The 23,488-nt window shown below is 36.3% G+C and overlaps 4 protein-coding genes across 5 annotated transcripts; 3 read left to right on the top strand and 1 right to left on the bottom strand.

Moving 5' to 3' along the window:
- Positions 1–1,573: 1,573 nt before the first annotated feature.
- On the top strand, positions 1,574–7,886 carry LOAG_01329 (hypothetical protein; the record flags this gene model as incomplete). Its single annotated transcript, XM_003136868.2, has 14 exons — positions 1,574–1,590; positions 1,703–1,909; positions 2,144–2,381; positions 2,587–2,708; positions 2,918–2,999; positions 3,506–3,655; positions 3,845–4,018; positions 4,579–4,974; positions 5,316–5,816; positions 6,200–6,420; positions 6,619–6,712; positions 6,994–7,270; positions 7,354–7,592; positions 7,725–7,886. The coding sequence occupies 14 exons, from the start codon at positions 1,574–1,576 to the stop codon at positions 7,881–7,883; spliced, it is 2,877 nt and encodes a 958-aa protein (XP_003136916.1). The 3' UTR covers positions 7,884–7,886.
- A 784-nt stretch (positions 7,887–8,670) lies between these two features.
- On the top strand, positions 8,671–9,210 carry LOAG_01328 (hypothetical protein; the record flags this gene model as incomplete). The annotated part of the gene is made up of 2 exons (XM_003136867.1): positions 8,671–8,941; positions 9,146–9,210. The coding sequence occupies 2 exons, from the start codon at positions 8,671–8,673 to the stop codon at positions 9,208–9,210; spliced, it is 336 nt and encodes a 111-aa protein (XP_003136915.1).
- A 4,561-nt stretch (positions 9,211–13,771) lies between these two features.
- On the bottom strand, positions 13,772–14,893 carry LOAG_01327. Of its 2 annotated transcripts, none has more exons than XM_020445708.1 (2): positions 14,348–14,893; positions 13,772–14,136 (listed from the first exon to the last, which is right to left on the bottom strand). In XM_020445708.1, the coding sequence occupies exon 1, from the start codon at positions 14,831–14,833 to the stop codon at positions 14,639–14,641; it is 195 nt and encodes a 64-aa protein (XP_020303861.1). In that variant the 5' UTR covers positions 14,834–14,893; the 3' UTR covers positions 13,772–14,136; positions 14,348–14,638. The 2 variants fall into 2 exon arrangements, with proteins under 2 accessions (XP_020303861.1, XP_020307313.1); XM_020445709.1 differs by having other exon boundaries at positions 13,772–14,436; positions 14,669–14,893.
- A 3,172-nt stretch (positions 14,894–18,065) lies between these two features.
- On the top strand, positions 18,066–21,281 carry LOAG_01326 (hypothetical protein; the record flags this gene model as incomplete). Its single annotated transcript, XM_020445707.1, has 4 exons — positions 18,066–18,089; positions 18,161–18,364; positions 20,053–20,173; positions 21,081–21,281. The coding sequence occupies exons 2-4, from the start codon at positions 18,324–18,326 to the stop codon at positions 21,279–21,281; spliced, it is 363 nt and encodes a 120-aa protein (XP_020303860.1). The 5' UTR covers positions 18,066–18,089; positions 18,161–18,323.
- Between the last annotated feature and the right edge of the window lie 2,207 nt (positions 21,282–23,488).

Below are 23,488 nucleotides of genomic sequence, written 5' to 3'. Positions count from 1 at the left end.
TGCAATTCTTAACGATGTGAAAGATCAGAAATTTAAATATGTGAAAAATGATTGACTAAAAAAAATTCCAAATATTTTAACTTTTCTCTATCATGCAACCATTTCGATAGATGTTTGTTTCTGTTATACGAATCAAACTTTCTGTTTTTTTGTGCTATAAATAATTATATACCATTTCAGAGTCCGTCTTCTACTGGGAGCATGTTTCAATACAACAGAACATATGTAGGTTACTTGAAATGTTTTTCGATAATAAAATCAATATTTCCAAAAGAATAGCCAAATTTACCAAATATCAAAGGAATAATTTTAATGACGCCAAATTCTTGTCAAATATTAACTGTAAAAATATAATGAACATGCTTTTCTTACGATACAAACAATAGAAAATTAAATTACAGATACTTATTCTTGGAAAATAAGAGCAAATTAATTATAAAATCAGCGAATTTTTATATGCCAAAAATTTTTGCACAGTTATGAACTATTAATGGTTAGCTACAGTAAACTACAAATTAATACATTCCTTAGAAATTACGGAAGTTACAAGAATCACACGGCTATATATGAAGCAAAACTTTTTATTCTTGAATTTTACATACTCTTCAATCATTCGCATTCGTCATTTTAACACTTATCTTCATTAAGGATTTAATGAAGACAAGTTGTAAACAAGAATGGATGGGAAATGTACAAGAATATAAAATAATTACAACGCAAAAATTTCACCATAAATAATGACGCGTAACTATTACAAACAATGCCTTTATTTATCAGGCCTGTTCATTCAAAGAGTGGACATTTTCCTATTTGTTTGTTTTTTTTTTTCTCCGAAGACGGCCAACCAGTTTCCTTGCTTTGCTACGATCATTTAATCTCATCGCATGGAATGTTTTCTAAAAGCTAAAAGAAGGAAGTAAACGTTCCTTGCTGTTTCATTTCAACTAGATGATAATTATGATAGAAATTCCACTATTCATCACCAAAAAAAAAAAACCCATTTTGAAAGAGTTTGAACATTGAAGTGGACCCAGCATTTGCGACGATAGTGTAAACCAAGTTGCAAAAGTATCTAGGAACAAAATAATGCTATTGCTGTCATTTTAAATATTCGAAGTCAGTTAAAATTAACCATTCGTTCAAAATAAATCAAAATTATGCATCTACAGAATAGAATTTCAATTTAAATGCACAAAAAAGTTTGTAATTTTCGATAAATACGAGTGGTATTGAATGCTTTACACTAACACATTACAAATATTATAGCGAAGAGTTTCAATTGAGAAAATCAAAAATGAAATTCTTTTCTTATTGCTATTCTTTAAAAGTAATGGAAAAACAAGTCAATCAACAGTTCAACACTGGAACTTTTCATCAATTCAGAAAGGACTGAGCAATCATTCATTATAAAATGTATCACTAGCGAATAGAACTATTTTCGCACTCACTCATTACTCATTTGAATTGGGCTTAAAAACTTTTCCACACTTCAGAATACTGTAAGCGTGGTTCTGCCTTACACTCACATATTTTTGTTGAGAAAATTGAAAAACTTTTGAGTGTTAATGCGGGCATGGATTACATTATCGAGTAACCTACCCACCGATATAACCAGCCAAAATACCAGTTAGCAAACTTGATTTCAATTCCAGCTATTTGCTCCTTTCTTTCTGCTTCTGGAAATCGCCGTTTGGGAATGCAGCGGAGCAAATGATAATGAAATTGAAGTGCAACCGCCATTCAACAATTTGGATACACTTAGGAATGGTAATGTTATCACTAGAGAAGTTCGAAAACGTGCCGATGGAGCAGTAAAGCGACCGAGAGCTGCCGGTCTTGCAATGGTCGGAGTACCCTCAACTATCTTTACTTACAATCAGGCTGCTCTTGGAAGAATAGCTCAACCAGCGTAAGCTTTCCATAATGCTAACACTCTTCGACTCTTAAGTTTGCACTTTTGCACTCCTCAGGATGTCCTTGGAATACAAGAATGAAAAAATTTTTTCAGGAACAAAGACGAATTTTTAAGCACTGTTTACTTCAGAAAAATTATATAAAGCCATTGCAACCTGGTAGTCATTAACCAAACTGTCTTCTGGAATTCAACAGTTGATCATTCATATGGCAGTTATATAGTTTTCAGGATAGACGTTCGTTACTATGGTGGTGGTGGCGGAACTGGTAAAGCAATAATAGGTCAAGTAGGTGTGTCAATGATGGATTTTAACCCAGCTCTTTTTCGTGGCTATCGCGGTGGACCAGGCATCAAAATCCGTGCTAATCAACGTACTTTCCAGTACGCAAATACTCTACTGAGACAAATTCTTGATCGTGAAATCGTACATATGCAGATACCGGATGTGCATCAACGAATTGAAGAAGTACTTTCAAAAATCATTTCTTAATCATTCTTTTAAACTTACATATACAGTAAGCAAAATATACAGTAAGTGAGCAATACATATACAGTTACATATACAGTACATATACATATACAGTTACATATACAGTAAGTACAGTAACTGTATGTATAGCACTTTATGCGACTTTAACATGTATCATGATACTATACGGAATTTACTTCAGATTTTCGCTGAAGTGACGATATGCAATATCCATGTTTCAAACTATCGCCCACCAAACTGTCTGAATATATATCCAGCACCACCAAACCTTATTGTTGTTAATGTGGAAGACTTAGACATTGGGTAAAAGCATGAGAACCTTTTGATAAATCAAAATATTGATTTATATTTTAGTATTCCATGTTTAGTCACCGTTCCATTCAACTTTTAGAATTCTTTACTATCTATAATTCCCAAAAAGTGACCTAAACTAGCATATTGATTTTGTCGACATAATTTAAATAAAAAGTTTGAAAGTCAAATATGAGAGAAAAGTAATGATAATACTTCAGAGTAACAGGTAACTTAGACGGTATCGCCAATATCATATTGCCTATACAGCTTTGTGGTATCGTTCATGCTAACTTCTACCACGTTAGTTCAGCTTCATATTACAATTCATACAACAGTACTTGTAGCCTGGTTCAAGCAGTAATGTTTTTCCAAAATGATTACATGATATATTTGTAATGTCTTGTTGATCAAGCTGTTTAAACTAGGTAGCTCCAAATGAAAGCTACTGCATTTGATTAGAAATACCTTCTGAGACAATTTATTAAATCATTCTTTTCTTTTTTTGATTGATTTGCAATTTCATACTCTAGTTTCCCTCCTTTGTCGCATGCCTATCCAACCTTTACTGCATTAAATGTGCAATATTTTGATAATTCTTTGGATGGATATTTAAAGGGATCGGAGACTGATTGATCAATTCATAAATTATATTATATCCACCTATTTAAAGTTCCGAGTTACTGAATCTTACATTTTAAACATTCTTTGTATCGAAGTAATGCGTCACTACTGTACTCTTTGCTAATTAATACTTTAATTTCTTTAGCTTAATCAGCTCAATTGTTTACTGGTTATAAGTCTTCCAGGTATCCGCCAGTATAACGCTAAAACTAGAGCCTTCGGCGTATGGGACACCTCAAGTGGTCTTATGTGGATGTGATATACAAATACCGTTTGCCGATGTGTGCATCGAATGTGGTGGTCTTTTAGGTACCCTGGCAAATTTGTTTTTTCGGGTAGGACTTGGTATTCCAATTTCTTAGAAAATACAATTCTTTTTTTGAAATTAATAATCGGAATTAACTTTTGTATTTCCTATTTAGTTGCGTTTTAAATTCTCAGCATATATAGCGCTGTGAATTTAAAAAGTGACTAGAAAAAGTAAATTTACCATTTCGTGAAAGAAAATAGTAACTGACTTTCAGCAAGATATTTCTAAACGAGTACGTTCTATGGTACCAGGTCGTGTTTGTGCGATGTTACCACAGATAATCAGTGAACGGATCAATCCTATGTTAGCTCGTATACCACAATCAGTTTCATTTACACAGATAGCATCCTTGTTCACAGAACTTCTTGAAGGATCAATACCAGCTCATGTTAGTGATTGGATATTTTGCTTAGAAATGAGATGAGTGAAATTTCTTCTGAAATATCTGGAGTCTGAAAAGGAGGAGAAAAACAGATAGTGATAGAAGCAACTAATATAACACTCAATGGAAAGCCAAAAATGATCGCAGCTGAAGAAGACTCGAAAATCATATAAAGCTAAATTTTTAATAAAAGATAAACAATAAAGGATTCAGGCATATTAGGCAATGCTTGACAATAAAATGGAAAGGCACCTTATTTGTAGGAAGAATTCAGTTATCTTTACAATAATTTAATGCTATAATCATTGTAGTAAATAAATTTGCTTACAGCATTCCCTTTTAAAATGCTGCGCAAATCAGTTTCTTTTTCACACATATTTTGATTTCATATGGCAGTTTCAGTTTTTAAGCTTGTAGAATGCAAAAAGTAAATATTAGATGTCGAATCCTTCTCAAAATATGAAAAGTGTGCTACGTATAAAGTAGAGTAGTAATATGCTTTTAAATATAAGAGGAAAGAGATATAAACAAAAGTTATATCTGCCGCTGCAAAAGTTATACTTCAGTGTCGCTCGCCACAGTGTCAAGCACATTTAATGAGGACAAAATTATCGCCAGGCCATAGCGGTTTCGGCGCTCCGCCACCAAGAAATCCACCATTACCAGCGTTCAACCATAGTATCAGTGCAGCTACAGGTTCTAAAAACAGTATGGCCAGGGCTATAGCTTTTGCTCCAACCCAAGTAGTTGCACAACAAATACAATCGGAGTTCCAAGACAATGTTGGAACGAAAGGAAAAAGAGCGCAATTATTTGGAACCGGTAGTGACAGGCAAGTTGATAGTGGAACTTCTGCTGTATGGGGCATCAGAGATGAGCGTGAAAATCATGCGGAACATTTCACCGGCAGTGGATTAATGACAAGAAGTAATGCACAATCTTTCGGTCAACCAACACAAATGGTATGATATTTAATTTACATGAATTCATTACATTTGAACTGACAAGAGGTATACATCTGCTCAGAGGTTTAAACGTCTAATATTCATAATATTAATTTTCTTTTATCTTCCTTTTCGCATCTAACTGTTTATTAACTCAGCAAATTTATTTTATTTTTACTAGCAAATGAATATTAGACGTTTAAATCGTTTTCAGAGAAAATAACATGATATAATTGCCGGTACATTCATTTGCAAACAAGAATAAAATAAGCTTTCGGGGGACAAAGAAAACAAGGAGATGAATAAAGCGCGACTTCAAATTATTTCAAAAATATAATTGCACCGAATTGCCTTTTCAGATTCTTAGTACTCTTGCGCATCCTTTTGCAAGAAAGATACAAGGAGTAGCTAGATCTGAAAGTTTCTCGTCAAATAATACCATAGATTGGGGAGGAACTGTTCATCCACCCATGCAGCAATCACAGCAGACTATAATACTTCGCCTGACACCGAAAGAGCTGTACGCTCAAGAATTACGGCGGCAGCAGCAAAAAGCAGTTCAGAAATTACCGGTCCATTTGTCAGCATTTCCGGAGTACAATTCAAAATCAGTCCCATCTTCTGGACAATACACCGTAACATCATCCGATCAACTTAACAAATCGGCAGTGCATGGTGTACCGGTAGCTGTATCGGTCTCCAAAGGTTATGGTAAGCTTCCCGGTGATTACAAATCAGGCGGTGTATTCCAAGCTTTTGGGGATGTTGGTGGTTTCAAAGGAAGAAGTGATCCGTGTGCTGGATGCCCAGTTGATTCATTTGGTGCTATTGGCAATCTCATCAAACAGCAGCTCGATCTGGTACTTTTCACCGACCTTTTTACGTATACTTTTTAACCTATATTTATGTCTTAATCTACTATTCAAGCTTTGCTAATAGTTTGAGCGACAGGTAGAATATATAGCAAAGGAGTATTGTTAATTAAAAGTATAAGTGATAAGTTACAACTTTATTCCAATTATGCGATCAATCGATATTACTAATTGCTTCGATTTTCCAACTCTGCAGCGTATCAACCAATAAATTTTTTTTGTTTATTAATGATGAAATAAATAGTTCAGAAGAAACAGTTTCTATTTGCTTGCCTTTGATTTAACTTCTACTGATTTCCATTATTAACAACAAATTGAAAATGAATCAAATTCATATTTTTTAAAACCTCAATATTTAAATCCTTTTGCAGAGAAAAGTAGCAAATCTAGTATTAACGACCCAACTGTTGCGGACTTATGCAACCTTCTATGATTACAACTTAGACTTGAATGGCGAATTCAGTCCTAATGGACGTGGTGGTACCCCATTTGGCCCATTCCCAATGCAATGGCCTACATCAGTCGGATTACCAATGATTGAAATCCTGATTAGTGATTTCACTCTCAATTCTCTTCTGTATTGGATGCATAGGTATTACTTCCAACGTTCTTACTTAGGAAGAGTGCTATGGGACATCACATAATATGAAGAGGAAACTGTTGCTCCACAGAAAAGAAAGCATTGGTCTTGTCGATACATAGCTATTGGAAAGATTGTGATCGATTTTTTTATGCCTATTATGACTTATTTTCCTCTGATATAAGGGTTTTAAAAGGAAAGTCCTTTTAGAACCAACTTCCTATCGTTTCGCATAGGACCAGAGACACCTAGCATTGGACCGTTGTTAACAACAACGTGTGATGTCAGCAATGATTACTCAGGAGTTCGTTTACCTGTTCATTTTTTTTAAAAGAATGAAAGATCACAGCAACCATTCATTTGGGTAGGTAATATATTTCTGATCTATTTCCCAGCTCCAGAAAATTTTTGAATTCCAAATTTCAATTGAAAATTAATTTGGAGTGATCAGATAATTTAGTAGAAGTTGAACATAGCCATTCATTTGCTCGGATAATTTTAGAAATAAGACTCTATTTCCAACTTATTATCATATAATATGGGTCAGTCACTTTCTAAAAATAGAAAATGATGAAAATATTCCAGGACGAGTCCGAAAATGAATCACTGTTACTTCGGCTATTACGTTTGAGTCAACGTCGTCGTCACTACAGTTATCATCAGCAACGTAGCAAGCGTCAGGCGATTACGGGTGGTGACTCGAGCGGTAGTAATTCTGGAAGTCTGGGTGATCTGGCTGATCTTGGTATTTGTCTGGGAGACATCATGCCAGCTGTCAAAGAGAAATATCCGAACAGGACATTAGCCCTTTTTGTACATTCAACACGAGCACCTTCAATCACATTTAGTAGACGTGGTGGAGGTATTACTGCATTAGTAATGTATGCGAATCATTTCACTGTTTAATTCCCATAAACTTTATGGTAAATTTTGGCTTACTTTCAGGCAGCGTACAGTTAGATTTGGTAGTATTTGTTGATATCTATTTGGATAAAACAAATGTGCGAGTTGGTACCATACTAGTGACAGCAGCTGCTGATATAATGCTTCGAATAGTAGGTCGTCGAATAATTGCGAATGCATCATTGCCATTGCTGAAACTGATCGATCGAGATCAAACACTGGGTTTACAACAGGATGCACTTGACAATTTAGCCAGTTTAGCCAAAGACTTGATTCTAAAGGTATGTACTATCTCTGTCCTACAAAGTTTACGGCACTTCTACATTAACACCTGCACTACTGACTGCTCCATTATATACACTCATGTACTCATCTTTCAACTTTGCTGGTTCCGAAATTCGATGTTATTTCAGGCAGCCAATCAGCAATTCAGTAGAGGCATGGAAATATCAGTGCCGACATTAAGTCTCCCTGTAAATATAGCTAATCCACAGGTCCAACTACTTGATCATTCTATTTATATCGGTAGTGATTATACGATAGCACCGTCAGCAATACAAATGCTTTCATAAAATATAAATTGTCTTCATGGATGATGCAGTTATGCTCTTACGAGTCTGTGAAACCCGGTCTTTTCTCTAAACGATTTCAATTTTTTAAAATTCATTGTATTTTCAATCACCATTTACGAACAAATCTTATTTGCTTTTCGGATTTTAATTTGGACAAATTCCCAACAGTCTTCTGTTTTGAACTGAGGTGCGTGTTATTGATACACATCTTGTGATTTAAGAATTATACCTCCTCCAAAGCTTTACCTGCACACATACACCATTTCTTACGAATCATATTGTTTAACATTAATGAGGGTCATGCTGATTTCCATTTGAGAGGCATTCTACTCTTTAACTAAACAACTACCTCAACAGTTGTTTATGTCTAACTAGTATTAATCAGCCTACCTTCGTCATACTTTAGACATATGCAGTTCAGTGTTTTTGAATCGCTTACAACTACTTGCTCCCCGAAGTTTGATAGATCTAAATCCAGAATCGATTTCATGTAATCGCCAAACGAAGAAGGAATTCTCCCGGAAATCAAATCAACCAGCAACTAAAATTCCAAAAAAAACCATCTCCACTCTTTTTACAACCTGGTGCATGATTACAATGCACTGTTGGGGTAATCAGTTGTTTGCCAGATTTGTTATGACATTTCTAATGCTCACTATGACATCGTGTATAATTACTGTATTTTATCCTGTTGCACTAAAATCTTGAACTGTTTTAAAGCTTGCAATAGCAATTAAAACTCAGAAATCTCAAGACATCGGCACTTCCACTGCGATCAAGAAACTGAATGAATATCGCAATTATAGAAGTAGCTGCAAAAAAGAACTGCTCCCACTGCTCCATACTACACTTGAAGCCATCTTATTTTGGTCCAGCAACAAAAGATAATCCAGATAATACAGTAGTCCCTTTCATTATTAAGGTGCTTCTGATCTTTCAACAATCTTCACTCCTCTCCAGCAGAAATTACAACCACTACACGTTCGTAACACCACCGTATTCGCTTCCAAGAGACAGCAGTTATCGGCCCGAAATGTTTCCACCACATAAGCCCCTCGGTACTACCGCCTTACTGTGTTCTTCCTCCTCCGTCCATCCTATCTGAGACCTGCGTCTGACTGGAACGGCAATTAGAATGCACACCAACGTTATCATTTCCGAATCCTTGAATTACTCCTCTCAGAAGGATAAATTGTTCGCTTTTGGTGTCACCACTCATTTGAGAATCCCTCCAGTATTGTTTCATAACTCTGCAGTTTCAGAAGGGCCAATACCCTATCGACGAGAAGCCCATAAACCTCGGCTTTACCCTGACCCACTCCAATAGTGCACGTCACCGACTCACGATTTTGTGTGTTCCAGTGTGGAAATGACAGGAAAAAAAAATTTATTCAAAATCATCGAAAAATGCGGCATTGCAAAAAGGCTCCAAAATGTGTATTTTCGAAAACATATGCAGCGAAATTTTTATATTATGATTGAAAAATATTGCGAAAAAAATTTATCGTCGAAAGTGCTGCGAAATCGCAGAAAAAGTTTGTTCGAGAAATGATGATATGGCGATAAATAAAAAAAATCACCACTTAATTTAACTGCGATTGTCGCATATAAGTTTTCAAATCGAAATATGAATATTTACTACTTACGTACTACGAATATTTACTTGTTAAAAATTAAACTCTGAAATCCAAATAAGTTTTACGAAATTATATGTGAAAATGAAGTTTAAGAGCTTCAAAAGTCACTTTGTTTCTTTAAGGACTTCGTGGGAAGTGTAACTTTTTTGCACCAAACCAAATTTTGATGTATATGTAAATGTCTGTAATATAATGGCTTTTTTTACATTCAGTACAGTGACTTTAGCTTAGAGTTCCAGGTCACAACTTGAAAATATTTTGGACCTGATCTGGAAAAAATTCCTTAGCACCTTCCCTTCCTGAAAACACCAAAACATTTTGGCAGGATCTAGAGTGGAAAATCAACGGAATACTTGCCCTACACTAATCACCGGAAGCACGATAACGAATGGAATTTGGTCACGCAATTCAATTAAGGGTAATTTATCCCGAAAAACAGTTCCAAATTTACTATGACCATCCGACAATACTTGTTAAATGATATCACGATTTCACAATATCGCAAACATATCTTCTAAAATATTTCATGAATCCGACCCATTTTTTTATCAGTGGCTAAAAAAAATCAGCTCAGAATACATCTGGAGAGAATCACCTTAATTCCAACTCACTCACTTCTTAGTTTTGTCCCCTCAGTATAACTGTATTCAGCAGCCAAAAACTTCCAAATTTCAAAAGCAATATAATTGTCACAGAAATACCTTTACTAGGATCTAATTTTCGACACTACTTTTTCCTAAAATAAAAGGACGTGGTAGAAGTAACACGAATGTCAATCAAGGAAGTACAGTCTGGTCGATACTAATGAACAGGACGAGGAGTACAGGCATTCAACCGTCCTAGAACACCAACTCATCCTAAACAACATTTTAAAATATAAGCTAAACACATGTAAATGGGAACCGTCCAAAGAATCTTACAGCCTACCTAATTTGAATTGACGCACGCCACACGCCAATGAGAGAGCAGCTGTCATAGAAGACTAGTGCTTCCATGACTCCAGAAGTCCTAGGGTTTACTTACACTAGCCTACAAACAATGTCTACAAATAAACTAACTAATGCTTACAGAAAAACTAATTGATTATTGAATGAAATGCTGAACTACCTAAATGCCTGTACAATTTACCACATTTCGACCAGTTGTCTTACTTCTCGTTGACAAACATGACATTCTATCATGTCCGACTATTTCAGAAATGGAACCCGCAATCATTTCTGATTTCAAAGGGAACTCTGCTTTCTATAGAGCTGAATCCCTTCATCTGAAATCGGGCAAAGAGACACTGGCACAATGATCATTCGAAAGAAGCAAAAGCAAAGGAAAAGAGATGCATCGGACCAATATTTTGTCCACCGCAATGCTGAGTAGTACTAAAACACCCATCGGATTATGGTTCAAACTAAAGTTTGGAAGAGCCATACAAAGCATAGAAAGATAGAACGCAACAAGAGTATTTCGATTACTTCGAAAAAGTTCAAAGTTATTTCGGTTACCACCACCAGCCCTTGTGACAACAACGGTGCAGTGCCTTGTTCTACGACCTAGATAATATGTACGACTCCGGAATGTCATAAAAACAATGCACTTATCCATCGACTACCTAAAAAACAGATCTCTGAAAGTATGCATTATATGATAAACTTTAGAACTACCTAGCAAATGTATCACGGAAGAACTAGTATGTCCTACCATCGTTTCATGAAATACTACTTACTATAACTAAGGCCTAAAAATGAAAAAGTCACCTCCTAGAACTTACGATAATTGAGTCCTAAAAGATCTCACGCCTATTTCATATTAAGCTCAATTTCGTAAAAACATTTCTAACTGGAATTACTACGCCACACCGCTGTTTATCGCATTCAAAAGTAAAATTCGAATATAGCCAAACGTCTCAACATCAAAACAAAAAAAACCCGCGAAACTCCTTATAGTTCTTAAAATCATGCTAAATTGGTATATCGGCACGCGTGTTCTTGGGGAGAGAAGATTGAACCACGCGATTGCTCCAATTTTTCAGAACCTTTCTTGCTCGACAATTTGAAACAGTCTGCATGAAATTCTGCATGAAATTCAGAAATTTACAACTTGGACCTTTTGAAAAATGAGGTTAGCTTATTTAATGGAATATTCCTACAAACAACTAAGTGACAAAACAACTACAATAATTCTTACCCATTGATGTCAGCAGATTCCAACAACATCCATTAACACTCAAATCCCAACTCCCAGACTAGTCAGTGACCGAAAAATAACGAAAGTGAGGTGCAAACGCAGTCCCAAATGAAAGCTAGAATCACAACTGTCCGCACCAGTGAAGAACAACACAATACCCGATATAGGAATCGAAATCGACAAGGAACACAAACTACAGAAAACGTCTCACCATTTATCCGAATATATTTTTAACGGTCACAGAGTGCATCCCACAAGAAGCTTGGCCTTCTGCAAGCGTCTCTTGACAGTCTTCAAACAAATAGCACTAGTAATTGGAACGTCTAGACATCCGGAAACTTCTCAACTCCGAAGTCATCGTGCAAATTAATAGGATAAAATCAAGATTATAAGGTCCGTAACACTCACCAGCAACCTTCTCCGTCCTGTTCTTGCGGAATGAATCAAAAGGAAAACGACGAGTAATGCGTTCTGTTCACCAAACTAAGCACCCCCGCAATACACCATTTTGACTACCTTTTTTTCACGATAGGAACTCATCTTTCCTTTGCACTGACACCTCAATTTCAAATTTATTGTCTCCCAACACTTTATCCAATTTTATTTTAGAAAGTTTTTTCACATACACCAATCCGTCACAGAAAAAAAAGACAAATCAAAGCTTGTTTGAAGTTCAAATCATTCCCAGTTCACCTTACCTAGAAACTTCACTACAATATTGCTAAAAGCTGTTGTAACATAAGCTGACACCAACAGAATATTTGCGTTATATCATATCACTAGTCTCCCAAATTACCAGTTCATCAAGTTAGCTAAAATAGTCGTCACCTACAGCAGAATCCAAAATTTGATGGCCTTGCCATGTTCGTCAAATTTACACAGCTTGTGTTTTATTTCGCAGTATTAGTATCAACACTAAGTCGATGTGAGGGCACGCATTCCCTGACCATCAGAAGTCCTCAGTAGAGAATTCAGCTACCTTAATTCAAAGTTCGAATACTTAAGGTCCCTCATCCCAAACCACTGAACAACTTGTAACCTAACCACAGATTGTTCGAAATCACACAGGGCCGTTCAGAGAGAACCTAGTGTCACCTGAACCAGTCACATAGATAACCAGATTGACTGCTTACAACATTTACTACCATAATATCCTCAAACTTAAATGTCTAGTGAACAGTTTTAGTCAGGCCAAACAGTAACTAACCCCACAACACCATTGCCCATTGCCCCAATTCGCTTTATCGGTAACGGTAGACAACTCATACCATGCAAATTATTTTTCTGATTCAAAACAATCACGGTTTAACCGTTCTTACGGACGGCACCAACTTTCCCCAGGCTGATCCAACGCCAGTTTAAACTTGGACAGTACCCCTAAGTCAAAATTTCACAAAAACATTTGCTTCGCAATGATGCCTAGCCGTTAATGAATCCACGAAATCTAATCATTTCGGAAGCCCGAGAAGGGTATGGACACCAGAAATGAAAGGTTTAATTTTCAGACCCCAAACCGATGGACTGCAATAAGATTACTTTTCAGTTGTCTTCAAGACTGAAATCACAGGCGAACAAAGTCCGCTTGAAATTTATGAGACCAAAGCGATCACTTCGCAACAGCAACATCTTTCAATAAACTTCGCATATGGCAACCAGTTAACCGTTTTTTATCTCAAAAATATACTTCAGCGATTATTTTTCACCATTGCACCCGCCTCTTCAGAAGTACTCATTTCCTCCTGCTTTTTTTGACTACCGCCATTTCACGCTTCACATCCTTTTCTTGTCCACTATTCTCGTCCGAAAAAGACACATTTACTACTTAAAAGCATAACCACCATTTTATTGTACTACTACACGTGATGGAAGGGGTTCAAGAAACAATTACCAATTCATCAATTACTGCTATTACTTACAATGTCTAACAACGACATTACTTTCCAAATACAAACTATGTGCATATTAAATGCTTCTAATGAACGACCATGTGCAAATTACAAATGCTGCTCATGAGTAAATCTTCCAAATAATTTCGAAACCAAATGTGGAAAGCATTTAAGGAACTAAGAATTTGACGATCGACGGATTTTTTTTTTAATCAACAGCACCCACAGTAGCGAAAAACATAGTGGAATGAGTAAGGCTAATTGCTATAACCACTGCTGGAGTTACTGAACTTGCTTCCAATTCTACGAACTTTTCTTCCCTTCAGATAAATGCAGCATCTTCCATTCATCAAGTTTTGAAATGAGTGTCAATTTTTCTTCGCAAGTTTTTCAAGACAGGATACCCCGGTTGTTCTATTCGGTCTGGACCCAAACTTCGTAACGTAACAGATCTCTCGGGTGTTTCTGTGCCTCACTGCTCCACGGTGACGCTACATAGTAACTCAGGTATCGTCTTCAACCCTATCTGAGGATTACTCAATCTCTTCAATCCTGAAAATCTCCAATTCATTGGTAAGCACAGTCATTTGGGACATCCGTCACCTAAAAACACCCAACTCTCCTTAGCAACTTTAATTATATCCGGACGAATCAAATTCAGGAGTTCGCCACCTCCCCACCTCTCCAATGTCCCAAAAGCTAATTACCGACAACGGAGTGAAGACACAACTCCATTACTATTAGAAATTTCAAAATTGGAAACCTTAAGGCCCTCAACACCGGTCCCAATGTTTCAGATCTGCAATACTAGTACGCGCTAACTGACGTCCTACCATTCATTCCTTACCGTACCTGAAAACAACACCATTTTTTCGGACACAGATGAAAATGAAACACTTTGGATGTAACATCTAATCTACCTACAACCAAATAACCACGACCAGTAGTTTTAGGGAACTACCAATTATTGCGAACACTATAATGTGTGTTCATGTACAACTGTCCACCCGCTGTAGGGATTTCACGAGAAATGACCGACCATTCATCTCCCCTTTTATTCTAGCTCAGCTTCTGGAACACTTACCTTGATATACTCATTGATCCAATCTCCACGAAACTGGTCTTCACCCTGTCTTCCTTTTCCCCGACATACCGGAACAACACATCCAACACATCTACCCCACATCATTGCGGAATCCATGTCCCTTACTACCCACAACGTCTTCAATGAACTCCCAACCCACAACATACCCAACTCTCCCCAAACCCATCGCAGAAACCCGAGAATACCCGACCACTGCCATCAATGCAGGATGATAATAGCATCGCAGTCTGAAGAGCAGGTTTATATACGAGCCAAACGACTGTTCTCGAAATTTCTGGAGAACCACCCACTGCGTATCGAATTTTAAAATGTATTTTGCGCAGGAAAATAAGAGTGAGAAAGTAGACGGGTAGATAGTATATAAATAGCGTATAAATTGAGAGAATGCGTTACTGTGTGAAAATGAGAGTAAGGGAAGAAGACGATGTGACGAATTGAGAGAATCGTGGTGAAACTGAGTATCAGCTGATCGATTAGTGTTGGGATGGACCTAACCAATCGATAATAGGCAGATGTTTACGATCAATTTAGAATGGCTAGATGGGTCGGTGCCACTTGATAGATATTTCTGTGAACTCTGCTGATGCTTTCCAAAGAGGAGGGTGTTGTTAGCATGTCCTGTTGTCTTAATTCCGTAATGCTTCGCAACCTAATCTGACTCAGTGAAAAGCTCTTCGAAGTTTTCAATGTTAAAGGTTCGGGAGGTTCGGGGTCGGTCCTCATTTCTCAGTTTATTTCTCATTTAGCATCCATACTGTTGAACCATGCTGCTGCAATAATTCAATTCATCTGGTGCACTTAGTGAAAGTGGCTTCTGTTCAAGTGAAGTAATCAAGGGATCTGAGTTACGTTTCATGATGAATTCGCGGTGTCAAACCGTACTTTACATTTCAAGATGTTTGTTCCTAAACGGATTACTAGGAGAACCATAATTTGCTATTCGAGTGACTGCATAGCATTCGATTCCTTGTATGAAGTCCAGCCGTGGAATAGATCCACAAATTCAAAATTAACAAAGCTAATTGAATTTAAAAGTTGACTTAAAAATTATTCACGGTTGTAGTCGGAAAATGGCTTGCTGTATTTATACTCTTCGAATTTATGGCTTTCATGTGCTTGACCGGCTTGGATTTTAAGCATGATCCGTAATGTCCATATCCATCCCTTTAAATTTTGGATGAAAAAACTTAAACCTCATATTGGTTTAAATACTGTCAGAAGTGATCTAAATTAATGCAATAAAGCAAAAAATGTGAGAGAAATTAACATAGCCAATCTCATTCGCGGCTTCCTTTTCCAGCTTATTCTTTATTATTTATTATGTGCTTAACTTCATGATATATAATAACAAATACACAAACACATAGCTCGAAAAAGAAAAAGCGAAGGTCACAGTACAAAGTCCAAAGGATCTTCGAAATTGGTTGCAGTGTTTTGAAGGGAACATGTGAACTTCGGATTTTGGGTCTTAGAGATTACCCAGATATGCTGATTTCGAGGGGTCATATTTGAAGATATACTGAACTGTTCAGTCCGTGCAGATAATCTATAATTCAAGTTCTGAGCCATCCAATGATGTTTTTTCACCCTGCTTTGAAAGTAGGAATTCCTATGTTGATATTGTTAGTCGTTTGCAACCAACAAATTATACACTGTGAGAATTATCTGTCAATTCCGAACTAATATTTTACATTTCCATTAATAAGGGCAACAAAGACCTGTGTGACCCTTATTAGCATTGCTAAGCACTTTTCATTTACAAAATAACAGAAGCCCGCATCAGGTGCAGAATCTTTTATCAGTCAAATTTATACCGTAAAGGGTAGATTTGGATGGAAGGGAGACCGCAGATCTCTTGGGGGAATGAGGGAATGGAGTATCACCTTTCTGTTTTTTTTCCGACATGGAACTTTTTTTGGCCAACGAAGGATGATCCACGTAGTGTTATGTAATAAGGCAGTCGAAATCAATGCAAAATAAGCAGTTGTGCTGAATGAAAAAAAAGATGAATCCCACTGGATTTGGAAACGATTGAATATTTGATTTAGTGAGACGAACGTCCATATAGAACAGAGAAATTATGTCGGTCAATGTGGCAATATTTGGAAGATTTCAGTAAAATCTGAAGACGTCAAGAGATGCCTCATGCGTTAATATGAAGTATCTCGTGAGAGGTTAAGGGTTCTGATTGCTGACCAGCTGGATGAACTCCTGCATGAACTATACACCAAGAGAAGTTTCCTCTCAAAGTTTTCTCTCTCATCAGTTTACTTCAGACTGGAAGAACAGTATTTAACTTGCAGCATCAAGCACACATATTGGTCGTTCCTTTTTTTTGGACGTTCCACTAATTTTTCGAAAATTTCGATTAATTTAAGAGCTAGATTTATCTCCTTTGTAAAAAACTAATTTTATTGAAACGTCCGAATTTTCCAGATCATAGTTATTCGGATGCAAGCAGAAATCAGATTAAAAAGGATTGATTTGGAAGAAGAAAAGAAGGAATGCATTCATCAGCCTAATCTACGGTCTCTGGAGACAACAGAAGGAACGTTATGCATTTCTCACTGAATTTCCTAGTATTTATCGGACTTCTGCATGATTGGAAATGAATGTAAAATCAAAATCCTAAAAGATTTGTAGAGGAAGTTGTTGATGGACGAAACGAAAAGATTTTGCTTACAGTTTTGGTTTGCATATTCCGCGCATACTGGCATCTTTCGATCTAGTGACAAATATTTTGTTATTCGTGTAATATTCACTGGTCGCACAGGCTTCAATGCATGCATGCAGTAATCGTAAAGCTTAGCTGAATCCTCGATGTTTTAAGATATGTTGGAGTGTTGAAGAGTAGCACTTAGTTTTGGGTTTTTCAAACTTTTAAAGGAAGTAAGCAAAGTGATGAATCCGTAAGATAAAATTTTAACATTCTACTGCTTTTAATTCTTTCATCGTTCTGTATGTTTACATAAAATAATCAACATAATCGTAATACTTTAATGCTTTAACAGGAGTGTAGTAATGTGGAGTAGTACGTTTCATAGTTGGTCATTGTAGACTTTTTGCTTGGAAATATATATAAGCAATGGTTAGTATTCCAGTGTCATACTTGTTTCCCTATACGTTTTTCTTATTCATTTTCAAACATTTTGTGCCTCTCACTGTGCTTTCAGTGCTATGAGTTTTTCGTTATCATACAGGTAGGTATTTTTTTTTTCAGAAGTACTTGGAATGTATAACGATTGGGAAAATGAACTGTCTTGCAAATCATTGGCAGTCAATAATTTAGTGCACTGATGAAATCATTCAAAATTTGTCTCATGCAAGCTGCAAGACGAATCAGTGGATTCGAAGGAGTCAGGAGTTGAATCAATAAATTCGGACATTACTGGTTTTATTGGTTCGTTTTACTATAGAAACGTTTTTTTTTCTTTTTTTTTTTAAGCGAAAAATGGTGCATTAAGATTTTAGCAGTAGTGAACTGTCAATGATGGCAGGCAGAAGTGGAATGTTTACTGTCGTGAATAGATAGATGTTCATAGTGGTAGCAGTTATGTGATTGGATACGAAGAAATGTCAATGAGTGTCATCTTGTTTTCTTCTGCATGTCTGTGCTGCGTGCATTCACTCTCATATGCTTAACCTTGATATTCCATATGGAGTATTTTCAAACAAGTTTGTTTTTTCTTTTCTAATTGGAACGTTTCTACATACTTTCATCGTCAACGTTATTATCAAGGCGATTTTATCAATGCTAAAACATCAGATATTGATTGCTTGCATCGAACGAACATGCAAACAAATGAAAAATCATATTCCCCGTGACGTCACAAAAATATAAATCAATGTTGCAGTACTTTCGTTGGCATATATCGTTCATGCAATTTCGAAGGAATGAGATCTGAGAAATATCTGTTATGATTAATTAGGATTTGCATAATTTAGTCGAAAACTGTACTTTTGTTTCGGTAACTAGATGTCCTAATTGCTGACGTTGAGTTTAATAGCTCAAAGATAGAAAAATACAGTGCTTGCTACGTAAGAAGTATTGAGAGGTTCAAATTTGTTAAGTTAGGTTTCTCGAAGCTTAAGGGAATCGATAGTAAGGCTAGTAAGGCTTGTGACTAATTTGATTATGGTTTTTGACTATTTGTGATAATGTTTTCATGTTTAGCTTTGTAACAATTTTCTTGGAAGTTTTTGATGGTACTTTCCTTCACTTAGTTTTGTTTTGAAGTGAAGTTGGACTCCATTATTCAGATATCGGTATAAGATACTTCGTTCTATCTGCTACAGGATCAACGTCAAGCTTCAATGGGGAGCTCTGAAGAAGAAGTAGACTATATTAACTACTTTTATTCAACAAAGGAGAAATGGGTAGTGTAATGCGTCTTCCTTTGTCCCTCTGTTAGCAGACCCATCCAAGAAATGATGGTTTGCGTCTTCCTTTGTCCCTCTGTTAGCAGACCCATCCAAGAAATGATGGTTATTTCAAATTTTCTTGGAATAAATTTCATCTTGTGGAAGGTTGTTGTAAACACCATTTGTGAATAGTAATTACGATCGGGAAAGATCCCAATATGCATATCGATTGATACCATCCGAGAATAGAGATCACAATATCTAGTGTAGTCTCCCAGTTTATTAGTGGAGCAGTGAACACTGAACTAAACATGAAATGGGAAAAATTGGAACTGAGACAATTGTTTCAAATTTGCAGAGATCGAGACAACTACCAATCAGCTGATTTGTATTTATTAAGCGTTCAAGTATTTCCTCTTGAATTTTTTATAACTCGGTTAAAGTTGATGAAATAGTAGAAAATATGCAGGTGGCATCGCTTATAATACTCTAACCAACCAGAATGTCCGTGCTAATGGATTCAGAAGAGATTTTCATAATATTTTGCGTTCTCATGAAATTATGAAGCATGTACTTTAAAATAAAATTAAGCACATAACACTTTTAATCTTGAACTTCAAAATCCATCTGGATCACTTTATGTTGTCATTCCATTTGCTTGTTTGAAATATAATCATTGAGAGATATTGCGCACTATTTAAAGAACGAAATTTCCCAATCGATTTCTTCGTGGTTTCCTTCATTCTCATTTAAGCATTTTTTGATGGATACATGGAAATGGTCTCTTGATATTTAATTGTCCATTTATGGTTCAGAATTATCCCGAAATTGTCTTCGAAAGGGGTCTTGCTTAGGAACACTATCACTTCTAATATTTACGGGTGTCGGAAAACCCGAGAAGTCATAAATATTGTCTTATTTAGGTCATTTTCCCGACAAATGATTCACTACACAAAAATTGGAATTAAGCTTCTAACATATTAAGTGATGAATCATTTTAGTTCTCGTAATACTGTGGTGATGGATTGCCGCTCTGATGATCAAGACACTTGCAATCCTTGTCTTTGGCGAACAATTGGTCTGACAACCCAGCTTATGTACACTGACGGGCATATTGTAGAGGTATCTAATTTGATGGCCCATGCTTGTATCCAACGGTGCATGCCTAGACTTTCGTTAAACATACCATTCCTTTGTCTGAGAATCAATTTTTGATGTAATTTATTAATTTTGTTAACCACATCCACAATAATAGTTTTCAAATCGGTTTTTTGTACAAGCTACAATGATCGACGGTCTCTTCATTTTCAGCTCCAATTATCTTTAGTTATCTCCATTCAACACACATATTCCTCCTTGCCACCAATAAGGAACTCATCCGTAACTAACTGTTTTTGTATTTGTGTTCGCTAATAAACTGTTACCATCATCAATAAACCTTTATCAACTACCTGGCCTCCGTGTCATACAACACCAACTTCAACGTCAATCTCTTCCAAATCAGATAGTATTTTTCCACGACATAATTTTGGTGCCTGAGTGAGGTAATATAAGTCTTCTCAATTAAGTGGGAGGAATATAAGACTTCTCAATTAAGTGGGAGGAATGAATCTAATCTCATTCAATTAAAACAAGGGAAGAACTACGTCAAAAATACAAAACTAGAACAAGAATTATTGAAGAAAGGATGATGCTGTCGGAAAAACTCCGAAAGTTACAATGCAAATTTCCCGTCGGATTACAGGAATTAAAGTTATGTTCAAATGAAATTTCCACAATATCCAACAGACGGTATGACGAAATCTTGTAAAATTAAAACAGTGAAGAGGATATAAGCTAACAATAGACAACGTAAAACATGTAATTTTTTGTAAAAAATTTGTAAGCTACATTTGAGTATCTACATCATGGACAATGATATCATGGTATCTACACAATAGACAATGCAAAGAACAGTCATACTTCCATGACAACCCCGATGTAGCTTACAAAATTCCTCCTCTAATCCTTGTATTTCACAACCAAGCAGACAATACATCCTCTTCGCATATCCTCCACGATTGAACCACAAATAACGGCCATCTTCGCATATCGGCCACCACTGGACAGCAAACCACGATATTCTTCCTATTCGCTTAATACATTTCCTGTAGCATATCCTCAACTCAATGACATATCAATTAACCGACAGTCAAATTATTATCGAAGGCAACGACAAGGAGTTTGTTAGTTGATCATACTGCTTGCTTTTTGTATAACTCATCATTGTATACCAATCCATCGTGTAATATATATTATACCCTTTTTCTTGTTGTTAACTAGTAATATTGTGCAAAAACAATATTACATCCCGAACAGATCTGTATCGCCGAGAAACGAGTTCAGCAGGTGCGCTTCGAATGAATATTGACGTTCTTGAAACAATTATTGAAAAATGAATGGAATATGTCCAACAAATAACGAATCCGCATGAAAAAGGATAAAGATAAGTCGCAGAAATGGCGAACGACGATAAAGGTATTTTGAAGTTGACTGGTGATGGTGAGGAAACTATCATAATGTAACTATGTACAAGGGGATGATTATCAATTAGTTCTTCATTGTCTAGCTCAAAGTGATAAGGACAAGGAAACAACTGAGCGAGTTCCTTTAAGTAGCCTACTGTCCAACAATAAATCTACAACATTTGTCATTGGCCGCGCTCAGTGGTGACTCTAAAGACTCGAGGGAGTTCTGAAGCAGTTTTAGTGCTGCAGTACATTCTGAAGGGATTTCGGACACTCAGAAGTTATAATATTTAATGTCTTAGAGGGAAATGTTCTACAACAAAGCAGGCTATGACAAAGCACCGGAAAACTGAAGTTATAAGAGGAACACTATTAGAAAAATTTGGGTCCAATATTAAAAAATCGCTCTACTACGAGCTAAACTCCATGAAAGGAATGACCGCGAGTGGAAGTCAACACCATCTCCTAGTCAGTCTCTTCCAAGCCAAGTAATATTTTTTCTCGACAACGGCATTATGATTGATTTCCGACTCTTTGGATTAGCATTTGTTAGAGTGTTTAAAGTATCAGCTGTATTTGTCACTTGGTCATTTCATTTATTTATTTATGACCATCATAATGTTCTTTGTGGATAAGAAGATGCCGCAAAATTGTATAGGTTTGCTTTGGAATAACAAGTATATTGTCATCCAGTCTTCAGTGGATATGATGAAGGATCAGGTGGTTTCCTTTTAACTTTTTAGTCATTTTAGAGATCGATGCTCTGCATATTGTTTTCTCGTTTCCCGCTCCATGTTTGCATATACAAACACTTTTCTCAATTTTCTATGCTGCCGAAATATGGAATTTGGCACTATTTTTGAATAATATCAACATTTTGCGCATAATTTACTAAAAAAGTGGCAATAGTATTGCACTGTTGACAGTTGTGGTCAGTTTAAATCTTGCACTTCCGAGTGGCACATATGTAATAACGATGATTTATTTAATTTAAATGATGCATTTTGGATCAGACGCCGTTGGTTTCATAATTTTATTCCTGCAAGAAAGCTTCATTTTCTCGTTACTCTCGGTCTTTGTTTTTCTTCCCGAATAAAACTTCCAAGTTTGATGTTTGGTACAGAGCTGTATTATATTTGGTCGGGGGGTTTGAAGAATTGAGGATTTAGACGTTTGAAGATTTCTACAAACGCATAATGCCATGAAGTGGCTTGCGACAAAGTCCTGTTAATCGTTTCACTGAGCTTTACCTATCAGGTGAATGGATTTATATTCTGATGGTTAGAATAGGGAGATTTGAGATTGTCCACTGATCATGAACCCTTAATGTAACCAGAAATGCTTTTCATGTTATAAGTTTCTAATTGTGTCTTCGTCAGCGTGTAGTAATGTGGAAATTTGGAACCAACAAATACTAATTACGAGGAAGTTTGTTCAGTCTTGTGTTTCACAGGAGTCGGACATTAAACTCGCTGTTGAGTAACTCGAGAGAGTATAATCAGTGTAATTACATTACCAAACAGCTTAAATCTGATTTGAAGGGACATTTTGGAACTTGAATGAAAACGGCATATTTGACTTTGTAGTACTGAAGTAATAAATAAGCGTGTGTGGTTGAATGCAAATGAACCATCGTTTGGAGATTCGTTTGATTTAGGATCAGCCGGATCTGTTGAATTTATTATCTAACTGCGAATCATATGGACATAGTAAGTTAGTCGTCGGCGAAGCTGAAAGAAAGTTATGAGTTGTTTTAATTCAAATTCAAAGAATTTCTCAGATAAATGCTTTGTTATGCAAAATCAATAAAATAAATATTTCGATGCATGAAGTGATGATTCATTTATCCAAGTCCAACTCTTTCAATTTTTTAGCTAGTCTTAATTGCAATGTTTAGATGTCGCAGATAAAGCTCTCTCTCTCTCCCCTC

This window comes from Loa loa (assembly GCF_000183805.2).
Source record: "Loa loa unplaced genomic scaffold supercont3.7, whole genome shotgun sequence".
Taxonomy (NCBI): Eukaryota; Metazoa; Nematoda; class Chromadorea; order Rhabditida; family Onchocercidae; genus Loa; species Loa loa.
Note: the sequence above shows the minus strand (reverse complement) of the source record. Positions and strands in the feature narration are given on the sequence as shown.